The sequence below is a fragment of the Crocodylus porosus genome, unplaced genomic scaffold (assembly GCF_001723895.1).
Source record: "Crocodylus porosus isolate Cpor-Errol unplaced genomic scaffold, CroPor_comp1, whole genome shotgun sequence".
Taxonomy (NCBI): Eukaryota; Metazoa; Chordata; order Crocodylia; family Crocodylidae; genus Crocodylus; species Crocodylus porosus.
Window position 1 is genome coordinate 92,299,186 of NW_017728947.1, and position 14,208 is coordinate 92,313,393.

At 46.1% G+C, this 14,208-nt stretch overlaps 1 protein-coding gene and 1 long non-coding RNA gene across 2 annotated transcripts in view; both read left to right on the top strand.

Moving 5' to 3' along the window:
- LOC109321727 overlaps positions 1 to 2,489 on the top strand; it is a 17,239-nt gene extending 14,750 nt beyond the window's left edge. Inside the window, exon 2 of the long non-coding RNA XR_002104153.1 lies at positions 2,338 to 2,489. This is a non-coding gene — a long non-coding RNA (uncharacterized LOC109321727). The remainder of the gene's footprint in view (positions 1 to 2,337) is intronic.
- An 8,491-nt stretch (positions 2,490 to 10,980) lies between these two features.
- The window catches only part of GLRX5 (glutaredoxin 5), a 7,277-nt gene continuing 4,049 nt past the window's right edge, over positions 10,981 to 14,208 (top strand). The window contains exon 1 of the mRNA XM_019552473.1: positions 10,981 to 11,314. Coding sequence (XP_019408018.1) covers positions 11,020 to 11,314 — 295 coding nt within the window. The 5' untranslated portion in view covers positions 10,981 to 11,019. The remainder of the gene's footprint in view (positions 11,315 to 14,208) is intronic.

Below are 14,208 nucleotides of genomic sequence, written 5' to 3' on the forward strand. Positions count from 1 at the left end.
GTCCTTGTTGAACCGCGTCCTGTTCAGATCTGCCCACTTCTCCAACCTATCCAGGTCTGCCTGGATGTGGTCCCTGCCTGCCGGTGTATTCACTTTACCCCACAGCTTGGTGTCATCAGCGAACTTGAACAGGGTGCTCTCCACACCCTTGTCCAGGTCGCTAATGAAGATGTTGAACAGCACCAGCCCAAAGACCGAGCCCTGGGGGACTCCGCTGCCCACACCCTCCCAGGTTGACATCGACCCATCCACCACCACCCTCTGGGTTCGCCCCTGGAGCCAGTTTGCCACCCATGTGACTTTGCATTAGTCAATGCCGCAGTCCCTCAACTTGCCCACCAGAATTGGGTGGGACACTGTGCCGAAGGCCTTCTGGAAGTCCAAGAAGATGACATAGACTTCCATCAACTATTTTATTTTTAAAATAAATTGTTCATATTCCAAGCCAAATCAAGTCCAAATCTGAGAGTCATTCTGGAATCATACATGGCCCTACAACCAGCAAGCAACCTCTGCCCCCACTAGGGACTCCAGATATTTCCGAAGTCTTTTGGCAGGCATCCTACATGCAGGCCCAAGCCTTGGGGCTTGGGGTTCAGATACCCCCAAGTTTCTCCTGCCCTCAGCCATATGGACACAGAAGCATGCTAGAGAGGAACTTCCCGTTTCCATAAAGTGAGCTTTCAGCCCCAACACCTCAGCAAGTACTAAACCACACCAGAAGAACAGTTATCCCTGGGAACACTTAAGGAAAACTGCCTTCACAGACCCAGATATATGGCATTTCCCCTCTCGTGATCTTAGCTTATAAAAGCTGCACAGCAATTCTTATGTGGTTTTTGGAATCCGGTGAGAACATCAGCTGTGTTGGAACTTAAACTGATCACACAGACCACAAGCCCCCATTACCTTTTCCTCTAGATCAATACAGCTACAACCTGGATACCTGACACATGAAAGATATGAAGTTTTAGCTGATTTTTTTAAATGAAATCTTCATAATTTCCCAAGGAGGAAGCAACTCTGACCACCTATAACCTGAGATGCTGCTCCTGCCATTGTTCAAGGCAATTTGCATCATCACAGAGCCTCACAAGAGAGCTGAGAGACTCCTTACCAGATAATAACTGCTTGCCCAGAGGCGTTTTCCACCTATTGACTCCTCTGTGAAATCCTATGAAATATCTTTCATTTCTACCCAGGACAACTTTTACAATCTTTTCTCTGATGCCTGATAAAGGGTGTTTGTGCCCCAAAGCTTGCAATTAAAAGACATTTTTTGGCAAAATTCTTGGTCTAATAAAAGACATCACCTCTACCACAAGCCCCAATTGCCTTTTCCTCTAGACCAATATGGCTACAACCTAGATACCTGACACACAAACCTCTGGCACTTGAAGTCAGGATTAACAAATGGCTGTAGCAGCTTGCAGTCTTTGGCCCATAGTATAGGAAACATGAGACTTAGAGAAGTAGGGCTGGAAGGGGCCTCCAGAAGTCATTTAGATCTTCCCTGCATGGGGCAGGATCATCTCCTCACCAGTTTGTCACGGATAACCAAGAGCAGAGGAATGCTGAGGCTCTAAGATGGATCTTGGATTCCACCCTAGGCTTGGGGTACAGAGGTCAGAGGGAGCAGGGGGAAAAGGGTTATGAAAGCTGCTGCTTGGGAGCAAACAGCAGCTGTTATGACATAACTGTTACACTTTCTGTGAGCCTGTAGCTATTTAAGTGTAGTAGAACTGCTCCATTCAGGGTCAAAACTAGGGTGATTTAGGTAGCTTCATGTATTGCTACAGGCTCATACAGATAAAAGTTACAGCTAACAGGTTCTGAGCAGTCCCAAGCAGTAGCTTCCTCTTTGTTTTTGGAGCTGCTATACCTATAGCATTGTCTATGTTCTTAGCAAGGGAAACACTTCTACTTGCTCTGCCAGGTCACTTCGGTCACCTTTGCTGCCAGATCTATGTCCCAGTCCCATTCTTCTAACCCTTGTCAGTCTTATTTCCCCTGTCCCATCCCACATCACTTTCCAGGCCAGTGAGTTTCCCCTCACCCTCACAGTTGGTCTGATCAACCTCCATATTTGCTAGTTGCAGTCTGCCTCAGTTACACATTCAGATTCAATATCTTACCACTTTACTTAACTACTTTCCTGTTCCACACTCCAATCTCTCTCCAACCTCACTGGTTCCCAGTCTTAGCGACACACCTCTAACTCTTCTCACCAAGTGCCAGAGTCTACCTCTCATCCCACACTGGCTCCTAGTCTACTCCAGCCCCAGCTCTCCTCTGCCATCCCAAAGCTTTGTTCCAGTCTCTGCTCTCTTCCAACAGATCTACCCCTTGTCTACTGTAGCACATGCCGAGCTCAGCAGGGAAGGAGCACTCAGTTCTGGCACCTGGTTTTGACAAAGCTCAAAGCAGCAGCGGCAGGAAAAGTCTTCTCAACATGAAGAAAAAACAACCTGGTAATTTAGCTCAAACAGCAAGACTGCTGAGCACATGAACTGCAGTTTTCAAGGGTGTGTAAACTAGCCAACTGTAAGCAGATTTTCAACACTAACTAGGGAGAATCCAGTGGAAATGGAGCATCTCCTCCCTCACACATCCATGGTGTAGCTCCGGTCTCCAGCAGCTGCAGATGTCTGGGTTCCCTGAAGAGTTTGACCCATCCCATGGGAGCAGCAGCCCCTGAAGCAGGCAAGAATCCTACCTACTCAGCACCTTCTCTCTCCTCCCTCTCCCCTCCCCATCTCCACTGATGACTCTGGATGCACGAAGGGGAAACCCTACCCATTGCTGTCCCTAGCTGGCCCAGGTGTGGAGGGAGCCCCAGAACTGCTCCATCCAGGGCTGTGGGGCACAGCTGTAGAGTTGAATGCAGCCAGAGACACCTCGTGGCTTCACCCCCACCTCCTGCTGCTGCTGTCCCTGTTGGAGCCCAATTCCTCTCACAGTTCTCCCTGTAGTCTGGCTAGAGCAGGGAAGCAGTGGCCAGGACATCAGCAGTGATGGGAGTCTTCTCTTCCTATGCCAAAAGCTTAAGACACAGAGGAAGGGAGGGGGAATTCTTACCTGATTTCAAAAAGTCCCCAGCTTTTGCCATCACAGCATGGTGTGCCTGCCCATGGGGTGGGGTAAGAGGATCACAGGGAAAGGAGCAGGGGGCACTGCCAACCTGGATCAAAACCCTGAATGTGCCTAGGAGTACTGCTAAAATGATATATAGTCATTCCTCTGCCAAATTCCCAAGTCACTGTTTCAAAGTATAACACTGCTAGACCTTTAAGAAACTAACATATACATATTTTTTTTTCAAAAGGCAGGCAGGCAGGCAGAATCATGGTGGTTTCAGTACAAAAAGAGAAAATGAAAACTTACAGCCCTGCTAAATTACAAGCAACTGATAACTAGGATTCCTGGTATTCCCCGTGTAAAAATCTCAAGTACTCTGATAAAAACCCAAACCCCACAAATTATCTCGTTAAAAGCCCCAAAATCTGTGATTAAAATGAAACACTGGGTATCAATGGGTATCAACTGAACACCATGTTTTATTTTCAATTTTAAAACAATTTGGAAGATTACTAGTGCCTCAATTACTGTAATAAAATAAATTCTAAGTACCTATACATGTTGGTGTTTGATTTTGGGATTTTCATCATGGAAAAAAAAATCAGAATTCCCTCTGCCCCCTTTGCTCACCAGGACACAGGTCAAAACCCTTCATTCCCCACCCCCAGCCCTGCTGGTGCCCCTCACTCCCCACCTCTGTCACCTGCAGGAGGAAGAGGCTGCTGTGGCGGAGTGGAGCATGGGGCCCAGCTTCCCTTCCCATAAGTAGCATAGCTGGAACGCAGCCTGTGATAGGCAGGGGATGTGTGCAGCCTACCTGCTGTGGGCTTAGGGTCCACACCCTGCTGCCCACCCCTAGACCTCTACAGCCCAAAAGCAGGACCCAGTGTTGCAGGGCAGAACAGAGCCAGACGTGGAAGCTTGCTGTCGCTACCGAGTGCCCCACACTACCATAGCAAGGTACCCCCTGCCTGCCTGGCAGCAGTGAGGAGCACAACGCTGTGCTGCCGCCGCCACTGCTACTGGGCAGGCTGGGGTGGTTTGCCAGGGTGGCACAGGGCCTCCAGCAGCATAGATCTTCCCTGCCTGGCCCCACTCTGCCCAGCCATGCTGGGTCCCTGCTAGGCGGAGGACTGGTGGGGAGGGCAGGGAGCCCTGCCCCACGCACAGATCTGGGGGGCACGTGCCTCCTACATGCTCCCTGGGAGTGCGCAGTGGTGAGGAGCCATCCCCCTCCCCACCCCCAATGACCCACCTGCAGCTCCAGCCTGCATCCACACACTCCAGCCCCAGGTCACAAGCCCCATGTGCAGCCTCAGCCCCTGCCCCCCACCAGACTTACTTGCAGGAGCTGCTAAGCTGCTTGGTGGCCATGTGCATGTGTAAGTGCGCACACACATGCCCCTGCCTGACCACCCTTCCACCCTTCTCCTGCTTTCCCCAGCCTGCAGAGAGCTCTTTGCAAAACTGCAAAATCTGCATTTTTTTGGTTAAAAGGGAAACGCTGGGGTTCCCCCCCCCGCCATGGGAAACAGAAAATCCAGATCCCTGTTGATAACATGATGTTCAATGGAAATTACAGGTAGCATTAATAAGACACTGCTTATGGCCACTTGAAATGAATCACGATTTTTTTTTTTTTTTGTAACAAGTCATCACAGGTAAGAAACTATTCCCTACCTGCATGGATTAGAGTATCAAGTTACCATCACAAAGCTATTCTAGAGTCACAAGGAGGTTCCAGGTATATGTTTTTATGATGGAAATTTAAAATAACATTTATATATACATACCTATTTAAAAACAAATGCACATGCATAGTTTGATGGTAGGTAGGGTCAGAAGGGACCTGAGCAGATCAAGTCCAACCCCCAGCCACTGGCAGGAAAGAATGCTGGGGTCAAATGACCCTGGCTAGGTGATTATCTAGCATATGTATACACATGCACCTAAATCTAGACAGATCCACAGGGGTGTTCCTAGGCCACACTACACTGCTACAATTATCAACCAACTGCACTTATTCTTATAGTAAAGTCCGGGCATTCTTGAAAGACAAACATTGATAGAACAAAGGCATGAAACGCATGCAACGGACATGGACTGAGTAAATTAAAGTTTTCGCAAGGTTTCTTTCTCTTCTTGTCATTACATAAAAGAGACACTAGAATATGAACTAGTTCTGATGTTATATGAATCACATTAATTTTCTTCATCTCTAATTCAACTTTATTCACATATTTTAATTAAATATTAGGCTTCCAGGTGCTTGTTTTAGCAAGTTCTTTATAATTTAGCCTAGACAGTCAGATAATTAAGAATTAAGGTTTTACAAAGCTCTCTCACTCCCAGCTGCCTTCAATACTCTGCACAGCATATACCTTATTATGTGTCCTAACTTCATATGTAACTTTTGTTTTACAGTTGTTAAATATACATAGAAATAAACACACTGCAAGCATATTATCTGTTCCTTGTATGCAGTATCATGTGGCTAATTTTGTCAGTTTAACAAGGTAATTCATGGCAAGCTTTTGTCCAGCAGCTGGATAGATTTGCTCGCATGTGCATGGGAAGTCTCAACCTCAGAGAATAAAAAAAAATGTTTCTCCTACATTTTACTTCCTTCAGTTTCACATAGAATGTAATATGGTGCAATTCAAGTTTGCTCCTGTTTAGCTGCTTTGATGTTGAGCCTTACAAAAAAAAAAAAAGGGGACGGGGTAAGGAGAAAGGGGATGCTGACAATTACAACTAGAGCTGTGGGCATTCAGACTCTGTTAAAATGAAAAAGCAGGGACCAGAACAACCTTTGCCACTTATAACTATGTTAGCAGAGCCCCCTCGTGGAGAGGCAACATGTCAGCAAGTAGTTATGCCCAAACTAGATGTTTTGCTGGTGTAACAGTGTTGACTGGTGTCTAACTCATGGGTAGAAAAGGCTTTGGCACTCGTTCATGAGCCACAAAGAACTCTGATAAATACTGAAAGCAATTCAGAGTTACACAGCTCAACTTTCTCAGATTGGTAGACTCTAAACACCCATTTATGTGCTGGAAACTTTTCATACAAGGAGTCACATCCATAGGCCAAAATAATCTAACTCCTGTTTCCCAGGTAAAAAATTAGTCATGATCTTGAATTCAAAGATGCTTAAGCAATAGTAATATCTATAGATGTAAAGGGGCTGAAAACTGACTGGCTTTGCAGCAGTCAGAGCAAGAGAGTTCTATTTAGCATAGACCAAACATGCCCAAGTGGCTGTGCAAAGATTTGCTTCTGCCAAAGAAGAGATTCAACAAGTTCATTCAACTTCTATAAGACCAAGCAAGCCCTCAAGAATTGCCTTGCCACTGCTTCCCCTGGTTTAGCCATGCTCCATGTCTTACAAAACAAGAAAGGGGACAATGCGTTCCAGACTGATACCATGTAAGTCACACTTTAGATACATCCGTTACTGGAGATGGCCAAACCCTGATTAGAGGTTGTATATATCCATCTGCTCTGTTTGTTGGTTTTAGGAATTGGCAAAACATTTATCCTTTGACTAGAATATTACTATTCTACCTCACCTTTGAAATCTTACCATTCCTCCTTGCAGTAAAAAAAAAAAAAAAAAAACTAAAAACCCCTTCCTCATAGATAAGGAAGAAACCAGTTAGTGTAAGTTCAAAAAAAGCATCAAATGCCTCCCATCAAAGTCCAAGTATGACATGCACAGAAAGCTCACTTGAATGAGTGTTCATTCCTAAAACCCCTCAGCCCTGTTACACTAAAACCAAAAACTGGTTGACACGAAGCTTAAAATAAAGCTTTAAATCTCATTTGTATTTTGGTAGAAAGGCTAGCATCAGTTCTAACGGCTAGTGACAGGTGAGTTGCAGAAAAACACATATACTTAGAGAAAAAAAAAAAAAAAAGCTAGCAAGCATCTACAGGTAGCATTTTAACTGAAGATTCATGCTATCCGCCCACTCAGTGTGCTGCTTCTTGAGATCTGTTCTTTGGCATCAAACTCTCCAAGCATTGCTTTGTTCCTAGAGGTTAGGAATTCCACTAGATAGGGTCTCAAAGTTTCATCCTTGAAGAGTATGCAAAGATGCAGCCCTGGGCGGCAAGCCACATACAGACAGTTCCTTATAATATATTGCAATTCGGATAAAAACAGAAAGAGCAGAACATTATTTTAAACTTTATTTAAAACTTTCCTTAAAAAACAAAACAAAAACTATTACACGCTTAAAAATTTACCAGATTTTAAGTTCAACAACTGTAACTAGTCTGCCAAGGATTAAAAAATGAGATCAAATAAAAAACCATTATAGAAAGGCACTCTCCAACATAAATACATTATACCGGAAAAAAAGTGGAAGCCCCATACCTAGTTTTTTGCTGAATGAGATTTATGCAGCTGACTTCTCTTAGATGCCATGTTTTGTCATCTTGGTAAAATGCTTGACATTGCAATGCAGAGAACTGCATGAAGGTGACCATCCATTGGCCTGGATCTTAATTTAAAACTGTTTTTATTCATTGTAGAGAGGGCTCTCATGTATGTACACGCTTCCAAACAAGGAGGCCATGTGTTGCCTATATTTGCATATTGCAGGGTAGGTTTTGGGGAGTCTTTTGTAAAAACTCAACCAGACCAAGTTCACAGTAAAATGCCCTTGCTGATATACTTCCTTGTAAGTTGATCAATTCTGACTGCATGTCCACTGGAGCACTTTTTGGGTCACATGGATTTGGAAAAATAGCCAGTGCTTGCCCATGAAACTTGAAATCCAAGAAAAAGTGACTGGATTGTTCCAACAAACACTGAATAGTCTGCAAATACTTTTCAGACCACAGAACTTCCAGTGCACTGGGTTCTTCACCCATGAGCACTTTGCACAATCTTCTCCTGTCTCTATACCACGTTTGGCCATGTTGTTACATACGCTTGTGCTTGTTTTGCATGATGCAAAATGATAGACACTGCCTTCCTTCAGTCACTTCTGTAATAGTCTGAATTATTCTTTCAAAGGACTCACTCTCAAAAAGAGTCAAAGCAAAGTTCTCATAGCCTTGAAGCTTCAAATTCAATTCAGCAAGATCACCAGTAATATGGACTAAGAATGCCAAGTCACATAGCCACTCAGAATCATGCTGCAGATGAAAACCTTGTCTTATTGCATTCATAAATTCAAAACTGCATTTTCCCCTCAAAAGAAAAAAACACTTCAAGGTGGCACTTGTGCTTAGTCATCAAGCTGCTGTGAAATATACAGCATCCAAATTCAGCTTCAGAGTCTTCTAAAAAGGCCTTAAACTGCTGGTGATTGAGGCCTCTATATTTGATGAAGCTCTCTCACTCATGACTCATCATATGGTCCATCTTGAGAACCTGAGCTACAAAAGTTTTTTGCTGGATAAATCAATGGTAACAGATTGTGTCAACACTGTGTTCATCAATAACTTCTTGGTTTAGGAGTGTTACTGCTCCAGTTTTAGCTCCAACCATGGATAGAGCACTATATCTAGCAACACTAACAAAAGATGCCCACTGCATGTTGTTTAATGCAGTATGCCACACATTTGACACAAACAAGTCTACTGCTCTGGTTTAGCCTTTCAAGCACAAGAAATTCTTCACATATTTTAAGTTTTTCTATAGCTCCACAAACAAAAATAAGGACATGAATAGTGTCTCTCTCAGTAGTCTCATCTAAAGACTCAATATGCCACAAATTTGTCAGCAACTTTCTGAAGCTGCAGTTTAAGCTCATCACTAATGTCCTCAACCATGTGACACATTTCAGACAAGCTCAACTGACTAAACGCACATTTTGTCTGGGCAACCCTCAACCACAATGTGTAACATGCAACCTTTGGTTAACCTACTATCAGGATAAGGTGTTTCCTGCTTTGCCATCTCATGAGCCAAAAGAGAGCTGCCCAACACAGAACCTGTTGCCTTGGAAAACTAATGCACCATAAGGCCTTTCTGTAACAGTTTTAGCTTCTTCCTTCAACCATCGCCAAACTCACAAGAACTATGACTTATATCATAGTGCCATTTTACATTGTATTCATTCATGGCCAATATATGTTGTTTGCAAATTAGCCACACTACTTTATCATACTGTTTAACAACAAAGCTAGAATCCCTCCACTTTTCCTGGAATATCCTTTTTGTTCTGACTACGCTTCATTTCTTGTACTGCTCCATGACCAATATAGGCAAAACTCCACTGCTGACTGACTCAGGAACATCTCTCAGTGGAGCTCTAGTGTGCGTGCACATGTAAACTTAAAATCCCTCCCACCCCCATCCTGATTGGAAGCTTGCTGTACAACCCCTGATACATGTTACATACATTATGCAATTCACTGGCACACCGCACAATACATTTAGGCTGGCCACACATGCTTTGCAAGTAAAACTGGTCACAAGTACAAAGTAATTATCACACAATAAAAATAACTATCCAGCTATAAAAAGAGCCAGAACCATAAATTGTTTGAAAATGTGCAACTCCTCCATAGGTGGTTTCTATCCAGCTTTAATTTGAATGTGTAGCAGGGCCCCAAGGTTGTTGCCAGCCACTAGCTGCAACCCCAATCTAAGACCCTCTTGTGAACCTAACTTTGCATGCAACAACATTACAGCTTTGCTTAGAAACAGCTCCTTTTATATTACTGGACTTGATAAGGGGCCGAGAACTGCTCCTCCATTGGATCACCTGCAACATAAAATGTGCTTAAAAACCTTCCTTTGAACACCCCAAGGAAGCGGCATTAACATTTCTTCAGCAGATCCGTGTCGCCACCTGAAATACAAAGACATGCTAATGAATCGTTTTCAGACGCAGATGGATTTAATTTGTTGAAGACACTGAACCACTTCCTCTAAACAAGAGCTTGGCTGTTTTGGGGCTGGTTTGAGACCCTGTCCTCACACGCCTGCCCCACCCCCCTCAGCTAAAGGTTTCGGTCTTGTCTCAAACAGGTTCCTTTTCCCAATCCCACATAAGCCTGGTTTTTATTTTCCTGAAGGCCGGTTAGGAAAAGCATTTGCAACCCCTGAAGAGCCAAGCCCTTGCCTGCTGCGGCGGTGCCGGATCTGCCACGACCGCAGCGGGGAGCAGCTGTGGCGGCCCTCAGTGCCCAGGCGCGCGGCTCCCCGCGCTGAGCAACACGAGGCCGCGCCTTGCTCTCGCTGTTGAGTGATGGACGATGACACGGAGCCAGTCATCGCCTCCGCGGCAACAGAGCGGCGCTGTGGGAGGAACATTGCGCGGGCGCCGCGCGGCTCTCGCAGCCCCGCCTCGGCTTCCTCGACCCGTGCTCTCTCTGCGGGCCTGGTGCGCCCGCGGTACGGGCAACCGCGGGCCTCTCTCCGCCCGCAGAGCCGCGCCGCGCCCCGCCCTCGCCGCCACCATCTCACACACCGGCCGCCGCCCTGGGACCAGCAATGCACGCAGCTTCACACTCCCCCCCCGGCACCGACCCCGGAAACACTACCGCCAGCTCCGCCCACCGCCCCAGAAACAAAGCACTGCGAGACGCCCTGCTGGATGACGGACAGAAGCTACGGCCAATCAGAAAGCCTCACTCCACTCCACCCACCGAAGGTGGGGGGTGGGTGGGAGGGCTACACTTTCGAGTGGGCGGGATGCCAAGTGCTATAACTTGTTATTGGTAGCTGACGAGGATCGACGTCTATTTTATCCAATCCAAACGAAGCTACGGAACAGTTCCCATAGGACGGAGTAGCTGGCAGGAGGGGCTTAGAAAGTAGTGTTAGGTTACTACTGGCCATTGCCAGTGATTGATAGACCGCTGCACCTGTCCGGAACCCGGCCGTTCCCTAGCTGTGCCAATCCAGCGGAGCGACGGGCTGGTAGGCGGTGCGGGCGGCGCCGGGAGGCCGCTGCTGGTCGCAGAGGGTTCGGCGCCATGAGCGGGTCGCTGCGGTGCCTGCGCGCGGTTCTGCGGCCGCTGCCAGGGTGGGCGGTGCGGCCTCTCTGCCAGGCGGCGCCGGGCTCAGGGCCCCCCGCGGGCGGCGAGGGCGAGGGCTCGCGCGAGGCGGTGGAGCGGTTGGTGCGCGCGCACCCGGTGGTGGTGTTCATGAAGGGCAACCCCGCACAGCCCCAGTGCGGCTTCAGCAACGCCGTGGTCCAGATCCTGCGGCTGCACGGGGTGTCCGACTACCGCGCGCACGACGTGCTGCAGGACCCCAATTTGCGCCAAGGTCAGCGCCCCCCTCCATCGGTCCTTATCGGTGTGGGGCAGCCCCGTGCTCCGCCTCCCCCTGGCAGGTGGCTGGTGCGATGGACGAGGCACGAGGGAGGTGTGCCTGCAGGCAGGTGCTTGGTAGACTGGACATGTGGCTCCTCTCAAACCCCGACCGATGGTCTTGAGCACTCTAGATGCGGCTCGTTCTTCTTCTCTCTTATTTCTTCTCCGGCGTCCGCTTGCTGTAGGACGCGGTGGGCCTGTATCCAGTGCAGAAAAAGCAGGCTGGCGTTGATGTTGCAGGGCTGTACACAAAGTCCCCCAAACAAGAGTGGGCCTCGGCAGGGGGAGTCTGGACCTTCCTGCGAGCTTTCGGAAGCGGGATGCGAGCCGCGTCTGGTTGCTGATGCGTTATACTGCAGTGCCTTGTTCCATTTTCTTGTCTTTTCAGGGTTAGATCAGCTCCTGATGCCCTTTGCTTCTTGAAAAACTGCGTTTTCTGGTTCTCAGCAGTTTTAGGTTTTAGTCATGGGATATTAAGTAGAAAGCACAGATACGCTCTAATCCAGGAACAGTTATTTTCATCATCTTAACTTTTGCTGTTCTTTCTGTGGGCCTTCTAATCACCCCCAGAACATGGTGATTCGTGTGCAGCGGTTCTGGGAGGCCTGCATGTTCCTGTAGTGCTGGCTTGTCAGCCTTGCTAATAGCTGCAAAATTGCATTAAAAGACAGCTGATATTTTCCTGACCTTCCCTCCCCTTTGTAACTGCTTCTGGGTTACAGAAGTGGGAGAAATTATGGGGATTTCCACGTTCCATTCAAAATGCCACGTCTTATTAAGATGGGAGTGGTATGGTTGAGAGCTTGCAGGTATGCCATAAAATGAAAGTGTGCCATGTATCAGCCCTAGTTGGTCAGGAGCTTTATTTTTGGTGGGGAACCAAAATGTGCTGCCTCTTAGTGTCCTTAACTTGCACAAGACATTTTGAATAGCAAAATGTTTACTGAATAAATGTTTACTTTTGGATTATTGTAATTGTTTTGTATATTGCTGGACTGCCACTAGAAGGTTGCTAATATGATAACTTGACATTTTACTGTTTGCTTCTCTTCTGGATTTGCTTTATGTAACACATCTGGTTATTTGGGCATCAAGGTGTGCAGTCTTTTCTTCTCCCCCCTCTTTTCCCCTACATCTTCCTCCCCCCCCGAAACTCCCACTGAAGATCAGATAATGTTCCTTTATGTTGTTTTTCAGGTTCATAGCTTTGAGTGTAAAGAGAGGCCATGGCTAATCTAAAATATTAAGACCAAAAGCTCTTTTCAACCTATTTCATTTTAGAGATCGATTAAAACTAAGTATTAAAAGGCAGAACTGGCAGTTATTAGGGTGGCTTGGTAAAGAAAAGTATCTTTATTTGCAGCTCAGTTCTTTTCATGAACTCTGAACATGGAAGTCAGTGCTCCACTCTGTAATGTACCTTAGGGTTCATGTCAAGCTCTGGAGCTGGACCATCTGCAACATTGAAACAGATTATTATGAAAGAAATGTTGCATAATTTTTATCTTGGGTGTAATAAGATCAGTTTGTATGTTCTCCATTTTCAAAGCATTTTTGTCTAAATAAGGCAAGAGGCCCTGAGAGAACACTGATAATTCCCTCTCTATCTACAATCCTGTTGAGAGAGGGCATCAGCCTTGACAGTGTTGAGTAACCCAGTATTCATGTGCTTCACAACTAGGCTTTCTTTTGTCTACCTCATCTATGGGGCTTATGTTCTCTCTGTATAAGATGGAGGTTGGCAATGTCCCCTCTTTATCCAGTAATTAAATGGTCAGGGAACTCACCCAGAAGTAGGAGGCCTCAATTCAAATTGCTCCTTTGTCTTCAGGAATTTAAGCCCACATATTTTAGGAAAGTGCCTTTATCACCGTACTGGAAGATATTCTGGTTTGAAGGTAATATTTGAGCCCTCTTTGTAGTTGTGCCGTTTTGGATGACATAAATATTCATCTACAGCAGTGATTCTCAATCAGGAAGAGTGATTTTTCAGAGTGCCACAGCACCCAACATCCCACCAAATAGATCCTTTGAAGGGTGCTATGCCATGAGGTGTGAAGAGATAAGCAGGTAAGTCCAGGCTGAGGTTTGTCCCTGCCTGGCTGATCCCTGGCCCCACTGTGCAGATCCTCTGTAAGGAGGTCAGCACTGTAATATGTAAATATTTTTTTCTAATCGGATGTTAGTCAGTTCACAAAAGTTTTGGAGAGCTGCCTTAAGTCCATGAGAGGTGTCTTGAGTCCAGAAAGATTAAGAACCACTGGCTTAGAAAATGCAAAAGTAGTCTCTAGTCCAGCTGTCAGGCCCTCTAATGGGAAGGGCTGAGACCTGGGTTCCAGTCCCTGCTGAAATGGAATATTTAAGTGGGTTGGGAGTTGTGAATTGTACATGGAAAGAGGTTCCAGAATAAGATTCTAAATCCTGGAGAGGCCTAGGGGTTTAACATATGTCCTTATAGATGATTCCCTGCCCGCCATGTTGACTCTTCCGGATCCTGTTCTTGGGTGCCCAGCTGTCTTGTTTACTGTACAGGGAGCTTGTGTCCCTGACCTAAGTGTTGTGAATTCTGCAGTAGGATCTCTTTGTATCACCTGGGACCTGTGATAATATAGTTTTTTTTTTAAAGATGTTTGTTTGTATATGCTATGATGTAATTTGTATCCTGCTTTTGTTGTAATACTCCATTTGCCTGTAATGTAGCTATTAACATTACTGTGCGTGGAAAAGTTTTCAGCCAAAGAAAAACATTTTTATTTTTTTAGATTCATAGATTCATAGATGCTAGGGTCGGAAGGGACCTCAATAGATCATCGAGTCCGACCCCCTGCATAAGCAGGAAAGAGTGCT